This window comes from Acartia tonsa, chromosome 2 (assembly GCF_053477335.1).
Source record: "Acartia tonsa isolate MP-2025a chromosome 2, ASM5347733v1, whole genome shotgun sequence".
Lineage (NCBI taxonomy): Eukaryota > Metazoa > Arthropoda > Copepoda > Calanoida > Acartiidae > Acartia > Acartia tonsa.
In genome coordinates, this window is record NC_137261.1 from 37818929 (window position 1) to 37846739 (window position 27811).

Genomic DNA, 27811 nt, shown 5'->3' on the forward strand with positions numbered 1-27811 from the left:
TATGACGTCAGAAAAAATTAACAATTAACCAATGAGAAGCCAGTATTCACAATGGTAAAATATATAGCGGCCTCTCATTGGTTAATTGTTAATTTTTTCTGACGTCATAGTCAGACACTTTTACTGTTTTCAAATTTTTGCTTTAAAAAATGACCAATTTAATACTCTACCAATTATAACAACTAATGGCGTGCACAGTGATTCAACAGGGGACTATAAAACATTACCTATTAATAAAAATTTTTGACTATTAGATGAAAACAGTAAAAGTGTCTGACTATGACGTCAGAAAAAATTAACAATTAACCAATGAGAGGTCGCTATATATTTTACCATTGTGAATACTGGCTTCTCATTAGTTAATTGTTAATTTTTTCTGACGTCATAGTCAGACACTTTTACTGTTTTCAAAAATTTTTTTCTAAACTTTAATTTAAAATTTAAGCAACAAAAAATATTGTTTTGTATCTCTATAGAATATAACACAGCCAAAAACCTTTTTTTTTCCCACAATCATAATTATAGAATATAAAAAACTTGTTTTCAAAAAACAACTGAAAACCATCACTTTAAATTGGCAACATTATTTACAAAAAAAAACTATTAGCTGTAATTGAAAAAGAAACAATAAAATAATTCAAAATTGTCATTAAAAAATGAAAAAATGGATATGACGTTGCATATAATTATGTCAGAAATATGTGTAATTCCCCTAAAAGTTGCATAAGTTTTCATTAAATAAATCATTAAACCAAAAAAAAAGAAGAATTCAATGTAATAAACCTTATGTTAAAGTTATCTTTAAGATAATTTTTTATTTTCATATTTAAGCTTTTATGTATAAACATAGAAAATAAGGCAAAATTTGGTCTGATCTCGCGTAATCTAGAAATGTCCTGTATCTTTACTTTATGTATATAGTTTATATAGAACATAGCGAGGGGGAAATTCCATATTTTTGGTTTTACACAGTGTTCACACAGTACCGGGATGTACTTTGTTATAATAGCAAATATTAAAATTGAAATTAGATTTACATTTAGGTTTATAGCGTACAAATATTATACAAAACGGGCATTAAATTCAGAACACAGTAGGAAAAAATTATGGTGGCCAAAAATCCTAAAATAGCTAATTGTGGACCCGAGGCAAGTTTTATGCTATTTTCAAGGATTATAAAGCCCAGGATCATAATGGCACTGTAAATTATCAGTTATCTTTATGTACAATTTTTATTTAAGAATATATTTAAAAAAAAAGATAATTTTGTGATATATTTATACTTTTATTTATACCTTTTTTAATTATGAATTAAAAATACTTTGCTTTGGTAAAACATATTATTGATAAATGTGCATTTACATTGCATTGTATGCCTTTGGCAAAAAATAGAACAATGTACTACATATTTACTTAAAGTATTTTTCAGAAAATCATTTTTATACAATTTGTTTTAGTCAATTATTGATATTTAAATTTGCTTTTACTTTATTATCAAGGATTATAACATTCATAGGCAGCAAAGCAATGTCCATATGAGTTCAATGTTTACAACAGCATTTCCAAAAGACTTGCGGACCAAGTAAAACTTATATTCTAGAAGATGTGTAGGAAATCTTTGAAAATCTTAAACAGCAACCAAAAACTGACAAACGAACGTAAACTTTTAAAAAAATGTCCAAACTTTTGTTGTTTTGTTTGATATTATTTTACCCCTTTGTTGATGTGCTGAAAATGGGTTGCCTATTTCTTTCCTAATTTCCAAAGTTGTACAGCAGATAACCCAATTATTGCAAACGCTATTTTCAGCTACTCCGGTCAAAGGGAAAAGCGATATGATGTAAAACAATTTATACATTATATATTCAAAATTTTAATTTTTCAAATTTTGATTTTTTTGGAAGTTTGAAGCTTTTTTAGCTAGTAGCAAATTTTGAGATAGGACGCGGACGCTAGGTACACTTTCGGAAACTAAAATTCAGTACATCCCTTTGTTCCATATATCAAGAGAAAAGGAATAAACAAATATACTGATTAAATCAGGGTATCTGCAGGGATGATAATTTAATGTACACATCCATTAGAATAAACAATTTTGGCCATTCTGTAGATTAAAATAAGCGTTTGAACAAAATTAAATATGAAATTATACCTTTTCATTTACACTTTTAACTATAAAAACCCACAAAAAAAAACAATCTTGGATCTATTGACCTACCACCTTTTCTATGAGAATACATAAAGTAAATTTCTTGTGAAACATTTATGTTCACAATGTTCAAATACACATCTACACAAGGGCGGGAACATCAGTTTTATTTTGGGTAAATTGTTTTAAATATATGATAGACAATGACATAAGCATTGGAGTGCACGTTGTTTACACCCCCTTTAAGATTTCTGTCACCCCCCTTAATTAAACCAAAATAGACAAATATGGGGTTATATTATTGGGTTGTAGACCTTTGTCAAAGGGGATGTATTCACCCCAGGGGCGTCCAAGCTTTTTTTATTTGGAGGGGGTAATCTTTATTTTATAGAGGCATTTTTTTATTTGGGGGGGGGGGTAAAAATTGAAAATCCAAAATTTTGGGAGTGCCTACGGAACCCTTAAATTCATTTGGGGGGGGGGGGATAAATCACCCCTTTACCCCCCCCCCCCTTGGACGTCTATGATTCACCCCCTTACTTTTACACACTCTCTTCTGCACGCCTCTGGATATAAGTCTGTCTTTGTATGTACGATCTATAGATAAATTGAAGCGAAATTCCTTATGAACAAGATTTAGGCTTTTGAATGAAAAGCTTGGATTTCTGAAGAATTTGGTTCACTATAACAATGAATCTTGTTGTAGGTGCCAAATAGTTTTTTTTGTTGGATGAATCCTAACCCCGCCTCCTCTATCTTTTAGAATCCTTTAGCTTAGACGCAGATGATAGCACATATAATGAGTGAATAAGTGGATTCCACAAAATTAAAAAACACCCAAAAATAATGACTCATAATGAGTTAAAGTTAAACTCTAAATTAAATCAAGTTTGAGGTAAGAAACAAAGATTTTTCCAAAACTTCAACGCAATAAATAAAACTTAATAAAAATTCTTTGTCTAAAAAATATTAGAGCAATCTGATTATTTTAAAAATAAAAAAATTAAAATAAAATTGAGATTTAGACTAGGCCGGTATTATTGATTGACAGAAATTCAAATCGATCAGATTTTTTTTACATAAACAGATGAAATATTTCATTGGGTATTTCATTCATATTTGCAATTTCTAAATGATTTCGAGATAAGAAATAAATGAAATTTAAAATTAAAGATGAACCCTTAAGATCTTGTTATCCGTTGAACCAATTAAGTTGTGCTTTTTAGGGAATATACCAAATAGGTTTAAAGTTATTTGCCTCAGGGGTAAAAAGATTGCCAACCTCCCCCCCATAAAATATAATAAAATGGCAAAGCAGCACTTGTAACGCCACATATGAAGCAAATAATAAAAAATAACAAACAAAAAACCCATTGACTGGATTTACTTTCACACTGGGGGGGGGGGGGTAAAGTGGGGATTACCCCCCCCCCCAAATAAAAAAATCCCTAAAAAAAAATATTTTTGCGCGCTTCGCGCGCATTTTTAATATTAAATATTTAATAAAATTTAAATTACCCCCCCCCCAAAATAAAATTACACCAGGGGTAAATTTTAAGGGTGGGGGGTAAAAGAAATTTACCCCTGCCAACAGATTACAGGGGGGGTAATTACCCCCCCCCCAAGCAGATTTTACCCCCGGGGTAAATATTTTGGGGGAGGGTAAAAAAAATTTTAGCTTTGCTTCGCGCGCAATTTTACCCCCCAAAAAATGAATTGCTCCCCCCTTAAAAAAATTTTACCCCGCCCCCCCAAAAAAAGCTTGAACGCCCCTGAGCTAAGTGCTAAGCCACTACATTAAAAAAGTGATAACACAAAATGATGCAATTATACTTAAATGAACTTAAGCAAATTATAATTCTCAAAACGAATTTGGTTGCAATTTTCATAACCCATCAGTGTCAAAAGCCTTCTTTTTATCAAAGCACACTTCCTCAGTTCGGGGAATCTTATGCCCTTAATAATTTAAAACTAACACAATGACTTTTTGCCTTATTATCTATTATAAAATAAAAACTAGAATATAACTTTCATATCTTTATAAAAATAACTTAAATGTTTGTAAAAAAAAAAACTATTTCACAATGAAAGTTAAATATTTTATTGTTCAAAAATTTAATTCACTTGATGACAGAAAGTAAGAATCTGTGCAACTAAGACTAGAGTAGAATTTTGTGAGTCAGCTGTATTCCCCCACCTCTCACCCCTCTCTCTCTCTATTTTCCCACCCCCATCTCATCTTATAAAACTCCCTCCCCCCCCCCTCTCTTGAGAAGAAAGGTTTCTGTTGTCGGAGAAAGCAAACTGTAGATTGTGTCAAAGTAAAAAAGTATGCCTTTATACATGAGACAGAAAATACTAGATAGGTCATAGGAGGTTTCATTGAATGAGAATGTTTACTTAATTTTACTACAAAAGATTAAAACGAGGTAAAATAAGGGCTAATAGTAGTATGAAAAGTTTAAAGTTTTTCATTACTCTGTTGGATTTTACTTTTATCAGAGTCTATGTTAAGGTTACAATTTTATTTTGAAAACTGCCTTTTTTTTTATAAAAAAAATAAGAAAAATAAAAAAGGTTACCAATTAACGAGCAAGAAGTTCATAATCATTTCATAACCTTTTATGAGGTAAGTGAATATACTACTCAAGAATTAAAAGACCACTCTAAACCTTAAGTATTGTTTCTAATGTTCATGCATTGTATTGTGTCTGCATTACATGTTTGTTTTTTAATTAAGGAATATTTTTTATCACGCTGAAGTAAAATGTTTTTCTAAATTTCTTGTACTTTATATAACCACAAAAATAGAAGGATAATAACTAAATAAAAAATAGGCTTTCTTTATAGACATGTTATTAACGAAACTACTATTAAATTCTGAATTGTCGGACTGTTTGTGCTTATGTTCGTTTCGATGCCTGACAGCCTTTTCTCTTACGCCCCCCCCCCCTCGTTTCTGTCTATTTCTTCGTCTTTTAGTAGCAAAGCTACTCTATAATTCAAGTGTCCGTCTGTCTGAAATATTTTTTGGTAAACTTTATTTGCTCAGCTCCCATTTAAGCTTAATTTTTTTCTTGAGATGATTCCCTATATAAATTCTCATAATATATAAGATTTAATTGATGTGTATATTTAAATATTTACTTATACATAATCTATGATCTTCTATTTGTCACTTGTTCTTTCTTTCCCTCGCTTTTTGTATGATTACTGAACATCTTCTCTACAACTCACTTTGTCCGTTTGTCCAGCCATGATTATTCTGTACTCTGCTTCTTGTGACTGTTTTTATCCGTTTTTTAAATTTCTTCACATCTTTTTTTTTACTGTTATGAACGCAATTTATTAAAATTTATAAAAAGATTGTGGTTGTCCTGTGTATATTATTTCTTAAAATTATAAAAACCATGAAATTTTATTAATCTACATATGATAAGTATCTGATAAAATAGTAGCATAAAAGTTTATTCAAAAACCTTCCTTCGTCCTTGTTATTACGTAACACATTAGGGATTTCTAAATATGATGAAATTGTAAACACGAAAAGTTTTTTTTCCTTTTCTGAAAAATAATGTTCGGAAAACACAGATTTTTCTATGCCTCCTACTTTTATTCAATACGTGTGTGGCTTTCCTTCAAGGAGATATCGTTCATTCCACTTTTGATTTTGAACTTAAGAAGGTATTTTAAAAGGGGTGGGGGGGGGGGGGAGATTTTTTTATATTAAATTTACCCTCCCCCTCCCCCCCCAAAAAAAAAAAGATTCTATTGGAAGTACACAAAAACGGGTTTACCCCTAAAAGGGTAACAAAGCAAACTTTATTTCTAAATTAACAAGAGCAGAACTTCACTCTTTTACGTAAGTCCTAAATGTTTAGCAAGACGTAGCGAGACTGTTTTTGTTCAATTTTAAAATTGCCCTTAATATGGCAGAATTATACTTTTGAATTTTGCTTTTATGCAAATACAAAATTGATAGGATGTCGGTTTGTCTATGTGTACCGAAATATCTCGCTTACTGCTGGACCGATCTGACTCTCCTTTACAGTAAAGCTTCTTGTAAGTCCAAGAAAGGATTTAAAAGAGAAGAGTACCTGTCACTGACGTTAAATACGTGTGAGGCTGCTGTCCATGATACTTTAACGTCAGATCATACAACCAAGGATTGCATGACCCTTGTATGGAAGTATTATCTGTGCATGATAATGAATTGCTCCTGGTTGGGGCCAAGGCATTTCCCTCTTCTCTAACTATTAATGTCGGGCATCTGACACAGTAGCAATAGGAACTATTTTTAACGTCTTTGGATATGACGTGGAGTTGTGCCAGATTCACCTCCATGAAGATGAGCGGATGGTATATGTGTCACGGTAGCGAGTTGGAGAAGGGTAGCGGAGTTGCAATCTTCTGAAAGTAATCTCCCTTAGAAAAAATTAATCCATCCCTCCAATTATATTATTTCTTATTTTAAACTTCATTGAAAGTGGAGTACAATTCCCCCCCCCCCCCCTCCTCTTTAAACATAGAAGCTTAAAATAAATTAACTTTAGAGAGGGTTTGCATTAAAAATGTACAATGATAGATAAATGATGACTTTAATGTTTGGATGTAGAAATGTTATCGCACAAAACATGCTTAAATTATTAAATTACACACTACCAAGGATGAAAAATTCCATTCCATTGCAAAACGCGATATTTGGAGGACGAAGAAAGTCCCTCAGTGACGTCATAAAAATGAGGGATGAGGAGAGGAGAAATGGGAAAGAAAACCCCTAAACAAGAGATGGATAATCCTTCGTTTTTATGACGTAACATGCTGATTTTTTGAGGGACTTTCTTCGTCTTCAATATTTGATGTGCGTTAATTTTAGAGTGGGCGCGAAAAGGTCATTAAAAGATTTTAAGCTTAATATCTTTTATATAAGCCAATTAATTACACTTTCTCTGTAAAAATATGTACATACGGACAAAGTGAATTAATGAGCAGCTTTGCTTCTTACAAAACAGTATCAAGGAAAGGGTATAGGTATTGGACTGCTGAGGATTGTTGGATGGATACCAGAGAAAGAGAGGGGAGGCAATGGGCTGTTTATTACTCTAGTCCCCAAAGTCTATAGTAACGTTTTCTTATTGGTTGGCTTAATAACTTTGGGGACTTAAGTGAATTTGATTGGTTTGTTTATTAAGTTGAGAGTTCAAACGTTTCAATCAATAATTTTACTCTACAGAAGGGGTAATTTTGTGTATCATTATTGGAGATGTACATCAATAAATCGGCCATTGTCTAACCCTTTGAATTCCTGGATGGATACCCTATCAAAACTGTCGACATTCTCCCTACATGCAATTTCAATGGTTTGTGTTGACCATATGGCTTTAATAATATTAGGTGGTCGGGGCTGACATAATATTGAAATAAAATTTTTCAAATTATATCAGTTACTGTTATTTATGTTGACGTCAAAGCTTTGATAAATAGTAGTCATAGCTGATACATTAATGACATATATTCTAAAAATTTATGTCGGTATTTCTTTTATAGGGAAGAAAAGTTCAGTAAGACCGACTGAAAAAAAGTGTAAAATTAAAGGATAAATAATCTAAAGAATAAATAAAAACTTATGTAAGACATAATAATAGGAATGTTGACAAGAAGTTTCAGCCTTCTATCTTTAATAGAAGCCGAGAAAATAACATCTCTTTCAAGGACCGTCGGCGGACGGACATAGTGAATTATAGAGCAGTTTCGCTTCTAAGAAAATACGTAGGAAAGAAGACTAAAAAGTGTATACAAGATAGAAAATGAAATCATTATCAAATGTCAAGTTTAAGTCATCAAAAAGAAGCAAAAAATGAAATAGAAACGGTGAATCCTAAAATGGTGGGTCCGGCTCTCTGGCATATCTCAATTTTGGCGAACTTAAAATTTTGCAACGCCTTAGTAGAAACAAAATTAATTTATATTTAGAATATATACATTCTGTATTAAAAAGCAATTAAAATTATCAAGAAATTTAATTTTGTATAACAAAAATATCAATTTGATTTTAAAAATTAGCGATGACATCGCAGACAACTTCGTATGAAACTAATGTAAAAATTCGAGTTACTTCTAGGATGTCATGACACTTTTTTTTAGTAGCGAAGCTACTCTATTTCCAAAATGTCCATCTATACTTAACTTTGTCATAAATGGAGTAGGGGAAAGGTGATTTTCTCAGCTACTATTCAAGATAGACACCTGAAACTTCTTGACACCATTCATATAATCATTTTTGAAAACAATGGCAGTTGTAGGTAGCTTTACCCCTTCCGTTTTTGAGTGGGGAGGAGGGGGACGGGCATTGAACGCTTCCTTTAACCTTTTATATCATCCTCTATTACAGCAAGAAGGTTGTGTGCATATTCCCTGGTTGTTAAAAAATTTCCGACCGTAAGTCGTTACCTTGATAAAACAAACAAATAAACTATTAGGAAACCATTGTTCTAGAGTTCCTCAGATGTTTTCTATCTAATTTTATGTGTGAGAGTCCACATCTCCATCCTTGGGGTTACAGGATGCGAACAAACAAGGCAGGATCATGCAGGTGAAGAACAAAAATATTTTTTTTACTTAAACAAAGCTTTTTACATTACCAATATATTAAAAGATCCTATAGAAGTCCATATCAATTTAAAATATAGGGTTTAAAGTCATTTTCAGGTTTTGGGTATGACCTGCATAAAACTTTAAATGGCTCCTATGAAAGCACTTTTAGACTAAGATAATTTTATTTTTAAACTCCAAGCTTAAACTAACATGTTAACATGACATATTAAAATGTCATAAAAATCTGCCGCTATTCTCCCACCAACCGCTAACTGCAGTGGCAGACAGCTTCCAAGTACACCACTGAAGTTTATATTTTGAGAATTCTAATACAAAATAAACTTTTTTTTTTGGAAAAATTGCTCTTCTACCCTCAAAAATAAAGAAAACTACAGCAGCTTAAAATCTTTAAAAAGGGCCTAACAAGGATGACAACATCCATAAGTAGCGTGGCACAAAAATCGTGGATGGGAATACATACAAATAGAATGAAAGAGTAATCTTTAAAATCAAGAAAAGATTCACTGGAAAAAATAAACACAAAACCTTATTTTATTTTCTATAATGATTGACATACCAACGGCCAAAGTAAATTATTTGCTGGATTTAATTTAGATATCAATAACTAAAAAAGATTTGAAAATCGGACCATAAACACCAAAGTTATGGTGAAAAATTTGAAAAATACAAATATAGCCTAAAACCTGCTAAAAAGCAGTCCGACCGCTATGAATGTGTTAAAGTTAATTATGCTCGTTAGTGTTGGGAATGTTGACAAAAAGTTTCAGCCTTCTATCTGTCATAGGAGCCGAGAAAATCACGTTCCCCCCACTTTGTCTCCAACCGAAATACGGACATTTTGAATTATAGAGTAGCTTCGATACTAAAGTAAAAGGGTAGGAAATACAGAAATTCTTTATAAAACAAACACTCTTTTAGACGGACTAAAAGACATTTTAAATTATAGAGTAAATTGCAAACAAATAAAAGATTCATTTTTCAGCTCAATTTGTTCCTGCAAACATTTTAAAAAAAGCCTTTCTATAATTTTGATCGGTCCCCCCGCCCGTACGTCCGTCCATACGAATTAGAAAGTGTAGCAACTCTACCAAGAAAGTCTGTACGTTCATTTAACCCTTAACGGTCGGAGAGGGGGGGGGGCGTTCAACGCCCCCCCATCCGGTTTTTTCTATCTCATTTTCTGTGTGTGAAAGATAAAGAGCCCATACTGCTTGACTTTTTAAGTGTGGGTATGACACATAACTGAGAGTTGGAATTTTTTGAATATCTCCATCCTGGCGGGCACAGGATGCCAGCAAACCTGGCAGAGTCATCCAGGTAAAGAACAAAAATATTTTTTTAATTAAACAAAGCATTTTATCTTACCAAAATACTAAAATATCCTTTAGTAGTACATCCTCATATTAAATACAGGTGTTCAAGTCAATTTCAGGTTCCAGGTATGATCCTGCAGGTCCTGATCCTCCAGGTCTCCAGAAATCTTTAAAAGGCTCCTGTGGCCGCAATTTTTGACTTAGAGACTTCAAACTTTAAACTTAAGCTTTTCTTACATGTCTACATAATGTATTAAAATTTCATAAAGATCCGCCGCCGTTTTCCCGCCGACCGCCGACTGCGGCGGCTGGCAGCTGCCAAATATAGCTGCTGCCGCTGAAATTTATGTTTTGATATTTCAAATATAAAATTTACATAAAAATAAACATTTTCTGCAAAAAAATTTTCTTCTAGCTTCAAAAATAAAAAAATTACAGCCGTTTAAAATTTTTAAGTAAAAAAGGACCTAAAAACAAAGGTTGTTAAATAAAAGGGTGAAGGAAGCAAAAATTGACTTTGACTTACTTAAGGTCGGAAATTCATCATAACACAGGGAACTTGCACAAAAAAATTTAGCCCTCTAGCTCTAATAGGAACTGAGATAATAAGGGGGGGCATTGAACGCCCCCCCCCCCACGACTGATTAAGGTGCGGCAAGGGGCCCGACTGTTAAGGGTTAAAACATGCTGATTTGTAACTTTTTTGACAACATTTTTTGTATGAAATAATAATTAAAATCGACATTTTAGAATTGTCATATCAATTTCGAATTTTTCATAATGATTCCTATGACAGTTAGGCACAATTTAGAACAGTTTTGTACGAATAAGAAAGCGTAGCAACTCTATATTATCTATCAGAAAGTCAGTAACTCCATTAAAAGATGCTGTTTATCCTTTTTATCTGGTTTTTGGAATAATGATTCCTAGGAAAATAAGTTAAAGTATTATAAGCAAGGCATCTCTATAATCAAATCCTAAATATGAAAGTATGTCCTTTTACTGATTCCTATATTTATGCAATTTTACAAAAAATGTATGTACAATTTTGTTTAGACTTGGAAATTAATGTTCGTAATTTATTGTTTGACTGTTCTTCCTTCTGATTTTAGAGCTTTGATTTTATGGATGTTGTCATCCTCGTTTTACTTTAAAGTGAACACATTTTATATTCTGCGAATAAATTGACGCCTAAGCTAAAGTCACCCGTTACTGTTGAAATGAAAGATAATCAGAAATAAAATATGATACATGTATAAAAAATCAATATTTTTTATATTTTTATTCTCAAAACTGTTTAATTAATGGTGGTGAATTAACCACTTTTTGGTACGCCCCCCTTGAAACGCCTCTATTATTCTACATTCAAATTGATAATAGTACACAATGTTATTAGGTACATTGTTGTATTGATTTTTTAAAAGAAAAAAGAAATTTAATTTTAAAAGATAATTTAATAACAACCGTTCGAGATTATATTAATCAATAATAATTTTTAGATTTTTTCGTTTAATTAAATTCTTTGAAATTTTGGCGATAGTTCTCAGTGAGTAAACATACAAAATGAATGTTGTTATATATTTTTGACTTTAAACAAATGCTTTAGTTAAGACAAATTAGAACTACTCTATAACTCAAAATTTTAATGTGTTCGTCTGTAAGAATTGGTATTTGAAAAAGCTAAAGATTTTAACTGCTATATAATAAAGATGGCTAAATTTTTATGGAAAAATTATGGTTTCCTCAAAGGGACTAGTTGAGCAAAGAACACCGCAAACACTCTAAATTACAAATAAATTGAAAATAATGAATTCGGAAATTTTTAAAGTGAAGCTTCTCTATAATTATGGTCGATCGGTCAGTCTGTCTGTCCGGCCGTGACGGTTAGCTCTTTTTGTTAATTTAGACATTTTTTCTTATCAATTAAATAATTTTGTATGTTGATTCCTATATAAGTCAAATACGATTTAGGAAGCATAGCATCTGTTAAGTAAATGTTACTAGAATTTCTGTATGTCCATTTCAAACATGTTGATTTTAAATTTTTTTTTGCGATAGTTGGCGATAATTGAAATAATGATTCCTAAGACAACATTGTACAGTGTTTTAGCCGAAGCTTCTCTATAATTAAGTCCTAAAAATGTAAGTATGTCCTTAACCCTTACAGATCGGGGGGGGGGGGGGGGCTCCAAGAGCCCCCCCCTCTAGTTTTTTCAATCTCATTTTTTTTGTAGGTAAGATGGAGTGCTGTGACTTCATGACTTTTTAAGTTTAGTAATTATACGTCGGCAAGAGTTGATTTTATTAGGATATCTGGTCTGTGTCGGTCGTGGTGTCCGGTCAAAGTCGGTTGGGTAGCACCAAAATTAGAAAAAAATTCTAAAAAAATCTTAATTTCTACATTATGACTTTTGTGTATAAGGAGAAACCTAAAATTTTTTTGGTGAATACTTAGATATCAATGACCTTCTGAGAAAAAATGTGTTATGACCGTTTGACCGCTCCCTGACCGACTTTATGACCGATTGTACGGCTTTTACTACAGACATATATCATGAATATCGTGGCTTCTATTACAGCTAGAGTCCTATAAATTTTTTTGGTAAATCCTTGAGCAACATCAAACAGATAAAAATATTAATCGGCGCCGCCAACCGCCGTTTTACCGCCGTAACCGCCGAAAATGGCGGTTTCCGTTATTTGCCGTTTTTTGGCGATAATCAGAAAAAGTAATTTTTTTGTTATGAAAAATAAAAATTTTGGTCATCCTAGCTGCAAAATTGGCCGCTCTACAGCTGTTTTAAAATTTAGCGGCTGGCCGCTAAAAAGCGGCTAAGGAGCGGCCTGGCTGCTATGACTAGAAAAAGTAATTTTCTCTAAAAATACACATGAACCACCAGAAAAAATTTTTACGTCTTTATCTGTAACAGGAGCCGAGATAGAGGGGGGGGCTTTTAAAGCCCCCCCCCCCCCGATCTATTAAGGTGGGAATTGGGGCCCGAGCTGTAAGGGTTAAACAGTATCCTATATTTAAGCAGTTTTACACTCTACAAATGTTGATGTGCGTTTGACCTACCACTTCAGATCTTTGCATTTATAGATGTTGTTTATGAATGTTTTCATAAAATCATAATGTTATTATAATTTACTGTATATGCACAAATTTATATCCAATAATATTAACCGTTCCTAACCTCTCTGGAGGGCCTTAACCCTGTCAGGATTATTTAATATTTCCTAAACTAATCTAACTCAACCTAACCTAACCTAACCCCTGGGAAGGGGGGTAAATCCTGGAGGGTTTCTGTTATAACTAACATAACTAAACCTAACCTAACCTAATTTTACTGAGCCAAAGTGAATCTAACCCCTGCGGAGGTTTCAAACCCATTAGGCTACTCAATATTATCTGACCTTACCTAACCTTACCTAAACCCTGCAGGGAGCCCTAATCCTGCGAAGCTACTCTATATTATCTATTCCTATCTAAATAAACCTAACTTAACCTAAACTAATCAATGCAGGGGACCCTAACCCTTTTGGGATACTCAATATTAATTAAACTAGCCTAACCTTACCTAATTGAATCTAAAATAGCCTGACTCCTGGAGGCAGCTCTAACCCTGCAGGGTTACCCAAGATTATCTTACTAAACCTACCCTACCTAACTCTATCCTAACCCCTAACATAACGGGTCTACTCAATATTACCTAACATAACCTAGCCTAGCTTAGCCTAACCTAATCTGACTTAATCTATCATAACCTAACCCCTATGGATGTGCTAACCCTTCAAGGGTACTTAACATTACCTAAACTAACTTAACATAGCCTAACCTAACCTAACCCAACCCATGTGGAGGGCCCTATTTCAGCGGGACAACTCAATATAACCTAACCTAATTTAATTTAACCTTGTTTAACCTAATCTAAACCCTGTGGGAGGCCCTGACCCTATGGGGCTACTCAATTTCATCTAAACTAACTTAACTAAACGTAACTCAATCTCTGGAGGAGGCCCTAACCCTGTGGAGCTACTTAAATTTACCTAAACTAATCCCTGTGGAGGAGAGCCCTTACCTTGTTTAACCTAACCTTACCCGTGTAGGGGGCCCTAACTCAGCGGGGCTACTAAACTTTACCTCACCACTGCACTGTGGAGGGCCTCCAGGGGTTTAATCTGATAATTTTTCATTTTTAATATCCGAGGAAAGCTGTCTATAATACGATGCGTTAAATAATTATTACTCAGCTTTAAAAGAAATCAGATTTCAAGTCTTTAACTTCCCTCATGTCCAATTGTTGAAATTTTGAAAGTTTTTTAAATCTGCCGTTTGAATCATATTGTTTGTTACATCTATATTTAAACCTTTAAAGATTTTACTTTTCTATAAACCATTTCAAAATTAATTTATGATATACATTATTTAATATACAACATTCAAATATAATTTTTTTATTTCATAAATAACATTTTCTACTTTTCATCCCTATTGTCCTTAAAGTGTTAACTCAGTATAAACTTTGTACTTTCCCCCCAACTAATTTGTCTAACTACGCCTCCCACAATACAAAACTGTATAAAAGTCGTAAGAAATTAAGACGGAAAAAACTCGAGATATTTGTCATGCACGTAATACGTGGACCCACCATTTTAGGGGTCACCATAGAAACTACATGTTGAGTCTAACTTGCAAGTATATTAGATTACAAAATTTGCAAAACAAGAAAAAGCATTTACAAAGCAAAGGAACAACGTTACACTAAGAATTTTCTCATTTAAAATTTCAATAAACCCTCTTCATAAACAGCAAATGGGGTTGCTAAATTTCCTACTAGGGCTGCTGTTCATTCCATTTTAACTTCAGGTCCAACAACCAAGGATTAATAAGGGAAGCTATATTTATTCTTTTCTGTCCAAACACCTCGGGTATTAGGAAACACACAACAGACAACCAAATCTTTAATTGCACTGGAAGTCCTAACTTTGTGTGGTAATAAGTGTGGTGCCTGTTTTGGGCCTAGACATTCTCCTTACTCTGTCTATTGATGTCGCACTTCTGATATAGCTAAATTTTTAACGTCTTTAGCTATGGCGCGGTGTCGAGCCGAGATTGAAACTCTTAAAGGGCGAATATAGTTTCAATATGATATGAGCTTATATGAAAGGTGCCATTACATACTTTTAAAATATCTATGTTAAATTTAAAAAATCAAAAAAATCCTTAAGTAGATTTTGCAATTTTTGCTTTTACTTCAACATATGATAAATGAGAAAGTCAACAAAATCGTTTATTTTACCCCTTTACAAGACTTTTTTTGACTAGTTTTCTTAAGTTCAATTGATTATTACATTGGCATGCATCTTAATTGATAATTAAAGTGTTTATTTTTTTTATATTATATACTATTTTATTGATTTTTTAAAAAGCATAAAATAATTTGCGTCAATTTGCGTCCGGAGTAATTACTAGGGTAAATAATACGTTTTAAAGTTTTTTTTTCTGTATAAAGATCAATGATTAATTCTTGATGATATAATTACCCTAGTACGCATTTTTCAACACACACACACAAACGCACCGATCGCCAGATTTTCTCCAGAAAAAAATATAAGAAAAAAAACACTATTCACCTATTATTTTTGTCCTCTTTAAATTAATTATAACAATTACCATATAATTTTCATACTTACATGAAATAAAATTTCTCCTGTAAAGGTTTTTTTTAAAAAATAAAATTCATATACTTTACACTTTGTTGGGGAATATTGTCAAGGAAGAAACAATCCACAATACAAAAAAATAGATTGATAACTGGTTTCCACTTTTATTACGACTATTATTTAACGAAAGCTTTTTAATTCAACCTTATACCGAAGCCTTGTGTGATGCTAGGGTGTTTGGAGTTCTTAGGGAACCACACTTATTACATAAATTTATCCTGAGAATGTTCAGGTTTTAAGCTATAACAGACTTATACATTTGGATATGTCAATACCTTAAAGTTACTTATAATCTATGGAATTGCACGGTTTTTTTGAGCCCATATTATATTCAACCTATATTCGCCCTTTAACCTCCCCGACGATAAGCGGATGCGTGTGTTAAGCCACGGTCGCGGGTTGGGGCTGAAAGATTGGTATGAAAATGTTCAATTAGGGGTAGAATTTATTGTTCTCCACCCAAGGGCCCGCCCGCCCATGCAAAGTTTATTTACATATCCACCAGAAACATATTGTAATCATCTTACTGTTGCTGTTAAAGACAATGAGAAAATTATTTAAATTCAAATGTTGTAGTATTCTAGTTTAATGACCTTTTACATGGAGTGTCACTTAAATTGTTCAAAAGTTTTTGTAAAAAATATGTTTCATTAGCATAGCTTCTCTGTAATCTACAGCCCATTCATTAATCAGTTTCTAATTATCTCTGGTAGTATTTATGCTAGATGGTTCATCCTTTATTTGTGTTTCCCCCGATAAGCGTAACTTTTTAAAGTGTCTCAAAAACAGCCATGTTACGTCATAAAAGTGAGACAGATGAGAGGATAAGTGGGAAAGAAAACCAAAGAAAGAGATGGATAATCCCTCATTTTTATGATGTCACATGGCTGATAATTTTAGACACTTAGTAAAATTACCGATAAGCATCTTTTTTTTACATTGTCCGTCAATCTATAATACAAAGTAGAATGATGTCTCTCCGTCCTTTTGTCCGTCCGTCCCTTAAGATCTTGGTAACCACTGAACTGATCAGATTCTACTCTTCTGAACCCCCCAAAAATGAAAATCCCCCCCCCCCAAAAAAAAAAAATTGTTTTTAGGCATTTCAAAATAAATGGCAGCACCAGAAATGAAGCCACTAATTAAATCTTTTAAAACTATGATTTTCTTGTTGGTTATCTATAATACAAAGTAGAACGATGTCTGTCCGTCTGTCTGTCCGTCTGTCCGTCTGTCCGTCTGAAGCTTAAGATCTCGGTAACCACTGAACCGAATGGATTCTACTCTTCAGGGTATATACCTATTGGTCCTGCGGTGGTTTTAAGCTATTTTCTTGGGGGGTGGGACACCCCCAACCCCCCCAAAAACAAAAAAATCCCCCCCATTTTTTTTTTTTATTTTTTTTTTTTTTTTTTTTTTTTTGGTGAAGAATTCTTTTGTAGAAATATTCTTTTGAAGAAGAATTCTTTTGTAGAAGATTTCTTTTGTAGAAAATTTCTTTTGTAGAAGATTTCTTTTGTAGAAGATTTCTTTAATTCTTCTTATTTTTTTTTTGAATTTTTTGTTGTTGTCATCTCTTGTGGCAAAGCCCCTAGAGGCTAGGGGCGAAGCCGCTAGTATAACCTAATTCACTAAGTTACTATTTAATAGGCGTCTGCAATTAATTGTAAGGATTTTCCCTACCAATTCAAAACTTATTTGTCAATCCCTATTGTCTATATATTTATGTTAATTTATATGAATATCAAAAATAAACATAATACCATCTACAATTTCCCAAAAAATGCTTTGTCGGGCAATTTTTGTGGCGCACCCAGTACATATGTATGTGTTTGTATATGAAATAAGATTTTTAGAATTCTTAACAATCTTGTCACATAGGAATCTTTTTCTTTTGTGTGTTTACAGTAAAAATTACAAGATAATTGTGTAAGAAAAAAGAAAATACAATTTTTTCCATTAAAAATGTACGGTAACTCTATAGGAAAGTAAAAGAAACACATAAAAAGACATTTCTCAGCTGCTATTTAAGATTGGCGGTGGATGTTCATTATTTTCTATGTCAATGAAAATTCAGTATATAATTCACTTTGTTCGTCGGCCTGTCAGTCATGCTACAAAATGTAAATATTGAATTTAACAAATGCTTTTCAGATCTCCCGTCCGTATTCCATTGATTCTTTTGTGCTTCGCTACTTATGGATGTTGTCATCCTTTTCATAATAATATGTACATGAATAAATATGTTCTTTAAGCTTTTGATTTGGTCGAGTCAAGTAAATTTGAAAACGAGCCAAGAAATAAAGAAACCTTTTTGTTTTTGGAATTGCAAAAATATAATAAGTCTAAATACTAGGTTTTACCTAGTAAAATTATATAAAATCTAGAAATATTTTATTCGAATGTTGGTAACAGCTGCAATCATAGCAGGTCACAGGGCTTGATTGAAGCAAGACTCATTTCGCCTACTACTCTAAAAGACTGTTCTTGTTAGATTATCCAAATATACACGAGTAGACATGAAATAGGAAATAACAATTTGTGTAAAACTATAACATTTCTAATTTATTTCAGGGAGAAAGACTAAACTACATTTCTTTTTTTGGGTATAGTCCTTTCCACGACATCCCTCCATAAGGAGCGATTCTTCGTATTTTTAAAATGGCTTTTTCTAGGTTATTTTAGGTTATATTGTGTTAGGTGATTGCCCCACAGGGTTAGGTAATTGGCCCCGCAGGGTTAGAGCCCCCCGCAGGGGTTAGAAATAGGAGAAAAGCTACTGTGAAAAATACGAAGAATCGCTCCTTATGGAGGGATGTCGTGGAAAAAACTATACCCCTTTTTTTATACATATACATATATTTGAAATTCTATTTTTACATGTAACAGATGACATTAAAATCTTGCAACTTTCCTCCAACCCATTATTGTATAAACTCTCAAATATTATAATAAAACCCAAGTTTTAATTCTATATTTAAAGTTTATTTCCTTTTATGCCTGACAAATAACCCTAATCGATCAGATAAATACAAAATGCGATATAGGATAGCACACAAACACCCACAATCAAGGCTCAGCATTGGCAGCTGCCCATTTTAAGGCAGGTGTCGTTCAACTTGAAAAGTGTCGCTCGTCTGTATTTGTTTATTGTCAAAAATTAGACCGTTCAGATTTATAGTTTGCTTTAATCCGATATCAGTCATAATTTTTATTTACGCTTATCAAGAGTGGCGTTTGGATTTTTAAAAGTGAAGCTTTTTTATAATTAGGGTAAATCCGCCATTACGTCTGGAACGGTTAGCTCTTTTCGTTAATTTAAAATATTAGAATTGTCCTATCGATTTTAAACTTAGCATGATGATTCTTGTAACAGTTAGATACGATTTAGTTAGCGTAGCATGTCTATAATTCTTACGTCAATTTAGAACATGCTGCTTTATTAACCTTTCTAACAACAATTTTTTATGTAATATAATTATCCTATTCATCTAATTTTGAAATCATAATTCCTATTAAAACATAGGACAATGTTTAAAGTGAAGCATCTCTATAATCAAGTCCTAAAAATGTAAGGATGTCCTTAAACAAAATCCTGTATTTAAGCAGTTTTGCAACAATTTTACTTACAATTTTGTTTAGACTTCGTTTGTCCTACCGTGTCAGAGCCTTTTATAGATGTTGTCATTATTGTTTTATTACAAGGGGTTGCAAATTTTAGAGAATTTGGCGGCCGTGGCTTAAAATGTGCTGTTACAGCTGCCGAGACCTACCCATCACACACATGTATTAATCAGATATTCATTTGCATGGTTCATATTGCAAATTATATTTTGTGCAAATATAAGCTTATAGTCAGTGCAAAACTGTCCTCACAATTGAAAATTTAATGTTGCTGTTGTAAAAGAAAAAACAGCAACATGAATTATTTTATTTTCATAGGATGGATTTTTCAACTTGCACTTGCTTATGGACCTCAGGAATTTCACGCTATGATTTTAATTAAAATCACTAAATATATAAATTTTTTATATAAATCATTGATCTAAATCTTGAAATTACAACTGACTGTAAAAAATAAATATCTTTTATTGAATGTATTGAAACAATATAAATCTAGAAAGATGATAAATGGTAAGATAAACTAAAAGCCAAACATCTTTATGGAACGGACGACTAAGGACGGACAAATTGAGCTATAAAGCAAGATCACAAATATTGAACATTAAAAATTCAGGAGTCTAGAATAAGTTTAAAGGCTAGGATTGTTGTAATTACCAATCAATAAGAAGTAAAATCAAGGCGAAATCTGTTCAGTCCAATGATAACACTTTAGATTATCAATATGATGATTATAATAATGATATTCATGATGAAATCAATATGCAGGAAAAAAAATACACAAATAATTATTATTTAAATAAGCTTTGTAAGAAATTATAAAGGGGCGAAAACCTTACTATAAAAAAAATCTTGGTGTTTTTTTTTCTTTTAGTGATTGAATAATCAAAAACCTTTCCGAGACCTATAGAAGCTTGGCCGTAAAAAGAGCCACATAGGCTCAGGGGTTAGCGATATCTCTCGAAACAGACAGACAGTCAAACTTTTTTTTTAAATCAACGGATTTAAAAAGCTTTGACCTGCAAGATTTTGCTTTCAATAAAAATAATGTATCTTATTTTTACCTAAGGCACCTGAACACCTACCACAAGATTCTAGCCATGCAGCTGTGTTTAATCTGCCTCAAAATCAATTAAACTCTCAGCAGGTGTATCAAGGAGAGGCAAATCTTCAAGGATTTCATCAAGTACTCGGACAAAGTCATATTCAGGTATAGTAAAATCTGACACATTTATTTAGTGTACAAAATTTTCAATCTAAAACTCTAATCTACAGAAGGGGAAATTTTGATCATCATCAATGAGGATGTATATGACTTTAGCGTCAATTGTTTTATTTCTTAAGATCCCTGTTTATTTTAGGGCCAGTCCAATATCCAGGGCATGCAACAGATACTTGGACAAGGACAGGGTCATGGAGTACATCAACTTCTTGGTCAGTCCCAAGTTCCTAATGTCCATCAGTTATTGGGACAGGGAAATAATTTCTATCAAAATCAGGCATGTAAAATATTTCTTGAGCTGGGGAAAATGGAATATGTGCCTTTTACTTTTGTTAAATGATTTTTTCTTCAAAATTCTACAAACTTAACTGAAGATTTACAAATATTAGATACTACGCTTAAAAAAGAGCAGAAATCATTACATTGCTTTTATTTATCAAATATTACAATTTCCCCCTTTAAAATAATTACGAAGATATTATTATACACTAGCGACTGCGCTCATAACGTCTAAAAGCCTGCAATGGGGAAGAAATAAAGGATGTTCTCCTTAAAAGCACAATCCATTTAGACCATAAATCTCCATCTTGTTTGCTTAACACCAAAAACCTATTTGTAATAAAGATTATAGTTCCCTAGAATTGATAACATTCTTTTAACTAAAAATTTTTTTATTTTGCTCTTTATATTTTCACACAAATATCAAAACGATGATATTTAGGCTAAATAAATATTTCATTGCTAAAAAAGGGACAAGCTAATCTTGCCGGTCAGGTTCAAGGAAATCTTCAAGGCAACCTTGTGCAAGGTCATGTACAAGGTGAACTGCAAAACCACGGACAAATACAGAGTCAGGGATCATTTGTGGTTTCTGGTTCCTCTTCCTATACAGGTATGCACATTATCATTCTTGTTTTCCAAAAAAAATCTTTTATCAAGAAAAAAGCCATCTTTACATGTAGTCGGGAAGAAAGGTTTTTAGTAATATCCCAAATCGCATCATTACTAGAGACGTCGAGATATTTTCTTCTTCTGCAGAATTAAACGGGCTTATAGACAAAGGTTATTCAATCAAAGTAATAATTGTGTGTGTGATATAGACGTTTGTCCCAGATATTTTAATCATTATATGTATGCTATATAAGGCCTGGTTTATACTTTACATTCTTGGTAAACTATTCACAATTATCACTGAAGTTTTAGCTTTATTGTGTATAAATATATTTTTTTTATTTTTAGTGCAACAGAACGTATTCAAGAACATACAAATGAGTTCTGTTCTTAGAGATCTTGGAAAGTATTCTGGAGGTAAATGTTAATTTTAAAACAATAACTACAAAATAATTTTGGAAAAAAGAGATTTAAGTTGGAGAGGTTTTATGATATTAGGTTTATAAAGTTAAAAAAGCTATGCTTTATTGATTTTGAATCATTGTATTGTGTTGAACTAACATTCTCAAAGTTCATGGGGAACAATTTCTCAACATGATGTTAAAAAAGCTATTTTGCATTCAGATAGTTTTCTACTAGGATGTGGTAACCCTCCAACGCCAAGCCAATCAACGTTGCAGTGTGCCCGCGGAGTTGGATCCTGTTTTGTTACCTGTAAACCTGGACATGCACTTCCAGATGGCCGCCAAAGGATTGTTATGCGATGTGAAAATGGACAATGGCAGGTATCAAAATTATTTTTTTATTCTAAGATCTCAGTTACCATTTAATGCGTTTTTATCTTATGCATATCAAATTATTTTTTAGGACACCCAGACAGGAGTTGTAAGTTCAGTGCCCGACTGTTTGCCTGTTTGTACTCCAGCCTGTCAGAATAATGGTGTCTGTGTACATCCTGGACAATGTAGCTGCCAGGTAACCTAAATTTGTACTGTTTGTACTCAAGCCTGTCAGAATAATGGTGTCTGTGTACATCCTGGACAATGTAGCTACCAGGTAACCTAAATTTGTACTGTTTGTACTCAAGCCTGTCAGAATAATGGTGTCTGTTTACATCCTGGACAATGTAGCTACCAGGTAACCTAAATTTATACTATTTGTAATCCAACCTGCCAGGATAATGGTGTTTGTGTACGTCCTGGACAATGTAGCTACCAGGTAACCTAAATTTATACTGTTTGTACTCCATCCTCTTAGAATAAAGTCATGTATTCCAAATTTATACTGATTGTACTCCATATTCCAAGATAAACTTTGTGAATAAAACTGTAGCAGCTTATGTATGTTTAAAATGTTGACAGGTATAAAGTAAGTTATTTTGTATGCAGAGAGATAGCAGAAGTGAAAGGAAACATGTAAATAAGAAATATGTCTCAAGAATATTTATTTATATCAAATATATTCAGTATTTTTTTAAGTACATCTTTTACACTGAAAATGTATTTACAATACATAATTGAATGATTCTTTAAAAAAAATTTATTTCCAAAAACGAAAACAAAGGCGTACAGAAGGAGGTGTAACCCCCCCCCCCTCTTTACCCCCCTGGAAAAGGGTTCAGCCCTCTGATACACATGGTAAAAAAGTCACCTTAAGTTTTAGTTTATTTCCTCATAAAAAATGGAGGATAATAAACAAGGATGACAACATTAATTATTTGCGAAGGACCAAAAATAGACAAAATGGATTGAATAACGGACAAAGAAAATTATAGAGCAAGAGAAAGAGAAAGAATTATATAAGAATAGAAGATAGAAGAAAGTCGTGAAACCATCATAAAAATTTATATGTGATTTGTAGCCTGACAGACGGACGAAGTAGGTTGCAGAATAGATGCTCATTTGAAAGGGTATCTTTCGCCAATTCATCTTGAATAACAGCCAAACACATCACATTTCTAACAGACGGACAGACACAGTGAATTTTAGGTTAACTTCACTAACTTAAATGGTGGTCATAATACATATATATAACTTCTGTACATCTAGTAATATCAGCTTATTCACCATGGCATGTTTCTGATCAAATTAACAAAAAATATAAATATTTTTTTCATGTTCATAAAATACAACCAATAAATTGATTTTTATTTAGCCTGGTTATACTGGACAGTCCTGTGAATCCCTGGCAGAGCCCATGTGTGCTAAATACCCTCCAGCCCCTAAAAATTCTAGAATATTTTGTGATTCCAGGTAAAAATCTATATTAGGCGGTTTCCCCCATTTTGCAACTTTACCACAAACTGAAAACACATTTTTGATGTTTTTTATATGAAGTTAGGTTAAGTAAAGGTAAGATGAGCCCTTAGGTGATAGTATCCCGAGGGCAAGGTTTTTGAAGGATTGGTTCGCCTCTGCTTGGGCTAGAAATGTATTGCAAAAAATAAAATATGAGGAAGGGGTGGGATATTATTTTAAAATAAGAAGTGAAAGCAACAATTAAATGGAGGAAGGATGGGAGAGAGCTTAATTCATTAAAACGGGTTAAGAAACTTTTCTGAAAAGTAAATTATAATACGTAGGTTTTATTTAGTTATCTCGTTAAGACAGACTCTCTTCTTAAAAGGGTCAATGATATGAAAATAATTTATTGAATGTAAAATTTGATATAAAGGGAGTGTACAGCCAAATGTTTTTCTGGTAACCTTTTCCCTGGAGAATTAGACACCATAAAACTGGAGTGTGAGGGCGGAGTGTGGCATTATAATGGAGGCATTAACATTCCTGATTGTACATGTAAGCATTTAATAAACAAGGATGACAACTTCCATAAAATCGAAGCTCAACAAACCAGACATACAAACGTAAAAAAAACATAGAGTAACAACGGATTAAATATTTTACATTATTTAGAAGTTTGCACAAAAATTCTGTATAAATCAAGTACAGATAAGTTAATACAGTCACACTTACAATTTTAGACTTGATTGTAGATATGTGATGCTTTCACATTATACCTGTTTGTAAAAGGAATACTTAAAGCCATCATGTTTTAAAAAGTCCAATTAATTTCAACTAAATTGTAGTGTAATTTTTTTTAACTGAGGGAATTAAAGTAAAATAATAATTTAGCTTATTGTGATCCTGAATGTGAAAATGGAGGAACCTGTGTTAGTGCTGGTATTTGTCTGTGTTCAAGACAGTTTAAAGGACCTGCATGCCAATACGGTAAGGATCAGGGTTCGGAAGCCGCGCCTCAGACGCATATATGCCAGAAATATAAACTCGCTTTTGAGGATGAAAGATCCGATAGATGGATTGTCTTTTTGGGTACAGGTTTGACATCCAGCTTCATTTTATAGTTATAATATGCAGATTTCAATGAGTCTTACACGCGGTTTACGTGCGGCTGCCAAACCCTGGGAAGGATTTTCAATCGTTACTTTATATTCTGTTAATTACTTGGATTAGAACCGAATCTGAGTAATGATTCAAAGTAGTGACATCGCCTCTTAAGGGGCGTTTCTTCGTATTTTCACAGTAGCTTTTGATAGGTTAATGTAGGTGATTGTGAATATACGACGAAACGTCCCTTAAGAGGCGATGTCACGAAAGGGACTATACCCGATTATTGTTATAGATTCTAAGAGTTGCTCCCCGGAAAAGTTGGGATTTAATGGAGGATATAACTGCACTAGTTCACAGTTGGAATACAGGTCAATTTAAAAAAAAAAATCCCTTGAATTGAATGAACATATAATTTTGGCAAATTCATCAATGTAGAAAAGAAAGTTCGTCATTTTGTATAATCTAAGATTTGTTTAACAAAATATAATGTTTAATAACAATATACATATACAATTTTTTTTTACAAATTATTAGATGAACCTTAAACCATTATCTTCTAAAACAACGACAATTATGTCCATAAGAAGCGTAGCATACCGACAAAAATAAAGACACATAACAGTAACAGTAAAATAATTGAACAAAATCTGACGTTTATCTTAACTGAGAAAAATAATTTGTAACGGTTATGTCAAACATACACTAAAAATAACAAAAATTTAATCCAGATGTGTGTTGACTTGTCCAGATGGTATCCTGTTCAGTTCCCCACCAGCTCCAGTGTATACCTGTGATTATGCCAGTGGCCTTTTTACACCGGACTCTGTTCCACAATGCATGTTCGGTAATTTTAATTTTTTGTCGCTGAAAAACTTTAAAGTTTTATATATGACCGATACTTTGAACATTTTGGATAATGCAAAGAAAACGAAGTAGTGGGTTTCGTCTTATTTTCACAGTAGCTTTTGATAGGTTATTTTAGGTTAGGTAAATGTTAATGATTGCCCCGCAGGGTTAGGAAATTTGCCCCGAAGGAGTAGAGCCATCCCGTAGGGACTAGAAAAAGGAGAACAGCTATTGTGAAAATACGACGAAACCAGCTACTTCGTTTTCAATTTTTCGTCTTCAGATTTCAGCATCAAATGCAATTTTATAAAAGGTCAAAATAAAAAAATGATAAATTAAATTTGAAAATATTTAATTTATAGTTTTAAAAATAATTTGAATTGAATTGAATTGTGCTGAATTGCTTACCCTGCATATTTTCTATGTTTTAGATCGGAGTATGAAGCTAAAAAGAGAGGAGAGTCATTCCAGCTATGGTGGGTCAACTTATTTCACGTATTCTGCATCCTGGTTCTCACAAATGCAAGGTAATCTGGTACTTATCCTCAAAGTGCATTCGCGCATTAAACCCCCAACCTCCGTTTTTTTTTTACAAATAATTTAAAATTAATGTTTTTTTTGTAGCTGTCTATAGTGCCCTAGCAAATGGGGATAGATGTCACTGCTTTTGGCCTACCTATTCTATTGACATCTATCTCTTTGCTAAGTGTTCAATGTGTTTAAGTAATTTTACACTCATTATTTGTGCTTTGTATTTTAAATTTAAATCAAATAAAACAAATTAACTTTTATCATCCTGTGATATGGTTCAACGTTTTTTATCCAGAGTGTCCTTTTTCTTCCTTCAATCCATAATTTACCTATTTTAGTAAATATTAACATGATGAGAGAAACCTGGATCAGAGAGTTGAATCTGGATTGGATTCCAGGTATACTTGTCCTAGCAACTAATATACACAAATAATTATGATATTTAAGCATTAATATATTCTTTGATATTTTTAGTAGCTAAGTTACTCTATAGTGCACTTTGTCCGTCTGTTCTTCAGTCCATAATACTATAGAGAAAATTTGAATTTTTCAGCTGCTATTCAAAAAGACAGCTGATTTGTTTAACAAACATTCTCAATACCATTAAGCATCCAGAATAGAATCTACTTGTGGATGGTTTCGTAATATCAAATTGTCCACATTTATTTTTTGTTCTTTGCTGCTTACCCTTTTTTAACTACGAAAATTTTAATTTCAGCAGTTTGATTTCAGCAAATCATTTGACACAGATTTATTATTATTAAAGGCGAAGCTTTTCATAAATAGCTAGGTCTGTGCATCCGCTTTTTTGGAAGTTGACTCCTTCTTTAGAAAGTAAATAGTAAATAATAATGGAATGTAAAATTTATCAAATATTCAGAGCAGTAACCCAAAAAGTTGATTCAGAAAATCATTTAGAAAAGTAGAGTATTATAGTAGAGAATTAAATTATTAATCTCAGGTAGAGGAATGGTTCCATACTCTCCACAGTTGTATGCATCAATGTCAAGCTACTCTCAGGAAAATAAATGTTTTTAATCGTGGATAAATTACCTAATAATTTAAGTTTTGGTAATAGCCAGTGCATTAATAATATTTTTTTTAGGTCGATTGAATTATATTTGCTCTTCAATTTATTATCTAACAAGGATGACAACATCTATAAATAACCAAGCTCAAAAAACAATGATGGGCAAAGATACTAAATTGTTGTAAAAAGATAAAGAAATAGAGATAATATGGAAAAAATCAGAAAATCTTATAAAAATTAGCATTTTTTTGGTTCATTGGAATCCTTGCTGAAAATTTCCGCTGTCTATCTTTAGTATCAGCCGAGAAAAAAACAAATATTCCAATAGTGACTAACAGTCGGATGGACGGACTGACGTAAAGACAAAGTGAATTATAAAAGAGTATCTTTGCTACTAAAAATAATGAATTAAAAAAGAACATTTATTGATGAACAGGCTGAGATGAGACAAATGATCAGGGGTCAGGGTGCCTGGCTTTCCAGGAACATTTGAGTTCATTTAAACTGTGTAAAAATTATCTA

The 27811-nt window shown here is 32.6% G+C and overlaps 1 protein-coding gene across 1 annotated transcript; it reads left to right on the forward strand.

The window, feature by feature from the left end:
* Positions 1 to 1106: 1106 nt before the first annotated feature.
* Positions 1107 to 27811, forward strand: LOC145312536 (uncharacterized). Its single transcript, XM_080151791.1, has 17 exons — positions 1107 to 1148; positions 1517 to 1582; positions 20492 to 20632; positions 20784 to 20921; positions 21395 to 21536; positions 21884 to 21952; positions 22175 to 22320; positions 22403 to 22510; positions 23690 to 23787; positions 24209 to 24330; positions 24667 to 24762; positions 25175 to 25250; positions 25611 to 25726; positions 26160 to 26255; positions 26598 to 26657; positions 27221 to 27276; positions 27723 to 27811. Exons 1-17 carry the CDS (start codon positions 1107 to 1109, stop codon positions 27780 to 27782), a joined length of 1632 nt encoding a protein of 543 aa, XP_080007917.1. The 3' UTR covers positions 27783 to 27811.

Bases quoted from the DNA above. Each gene is read 5' to 3' on its own strand.
- LOC145312536 (XM_080151791.1), top strand. From the start codon at position 1,107: ATGGTGGCCAAAAATCCTAAAATAGCTAATTGTGGACCCGAG. The intron at 1,583-20,491 runs GTAAAACTTATA...TTTTTACCTAAG, and splicing joins CCAAAAGACTTGCGGACCAA to GCACCTGAACACCTACCACA. The intron at 23,788-24,208 runs GTAAAAATCTAT...TTTGATATAAAG, and splicing joins AGAATATTTTGTGATTCCAG to GGAGTGTACAGCCAAATGTT.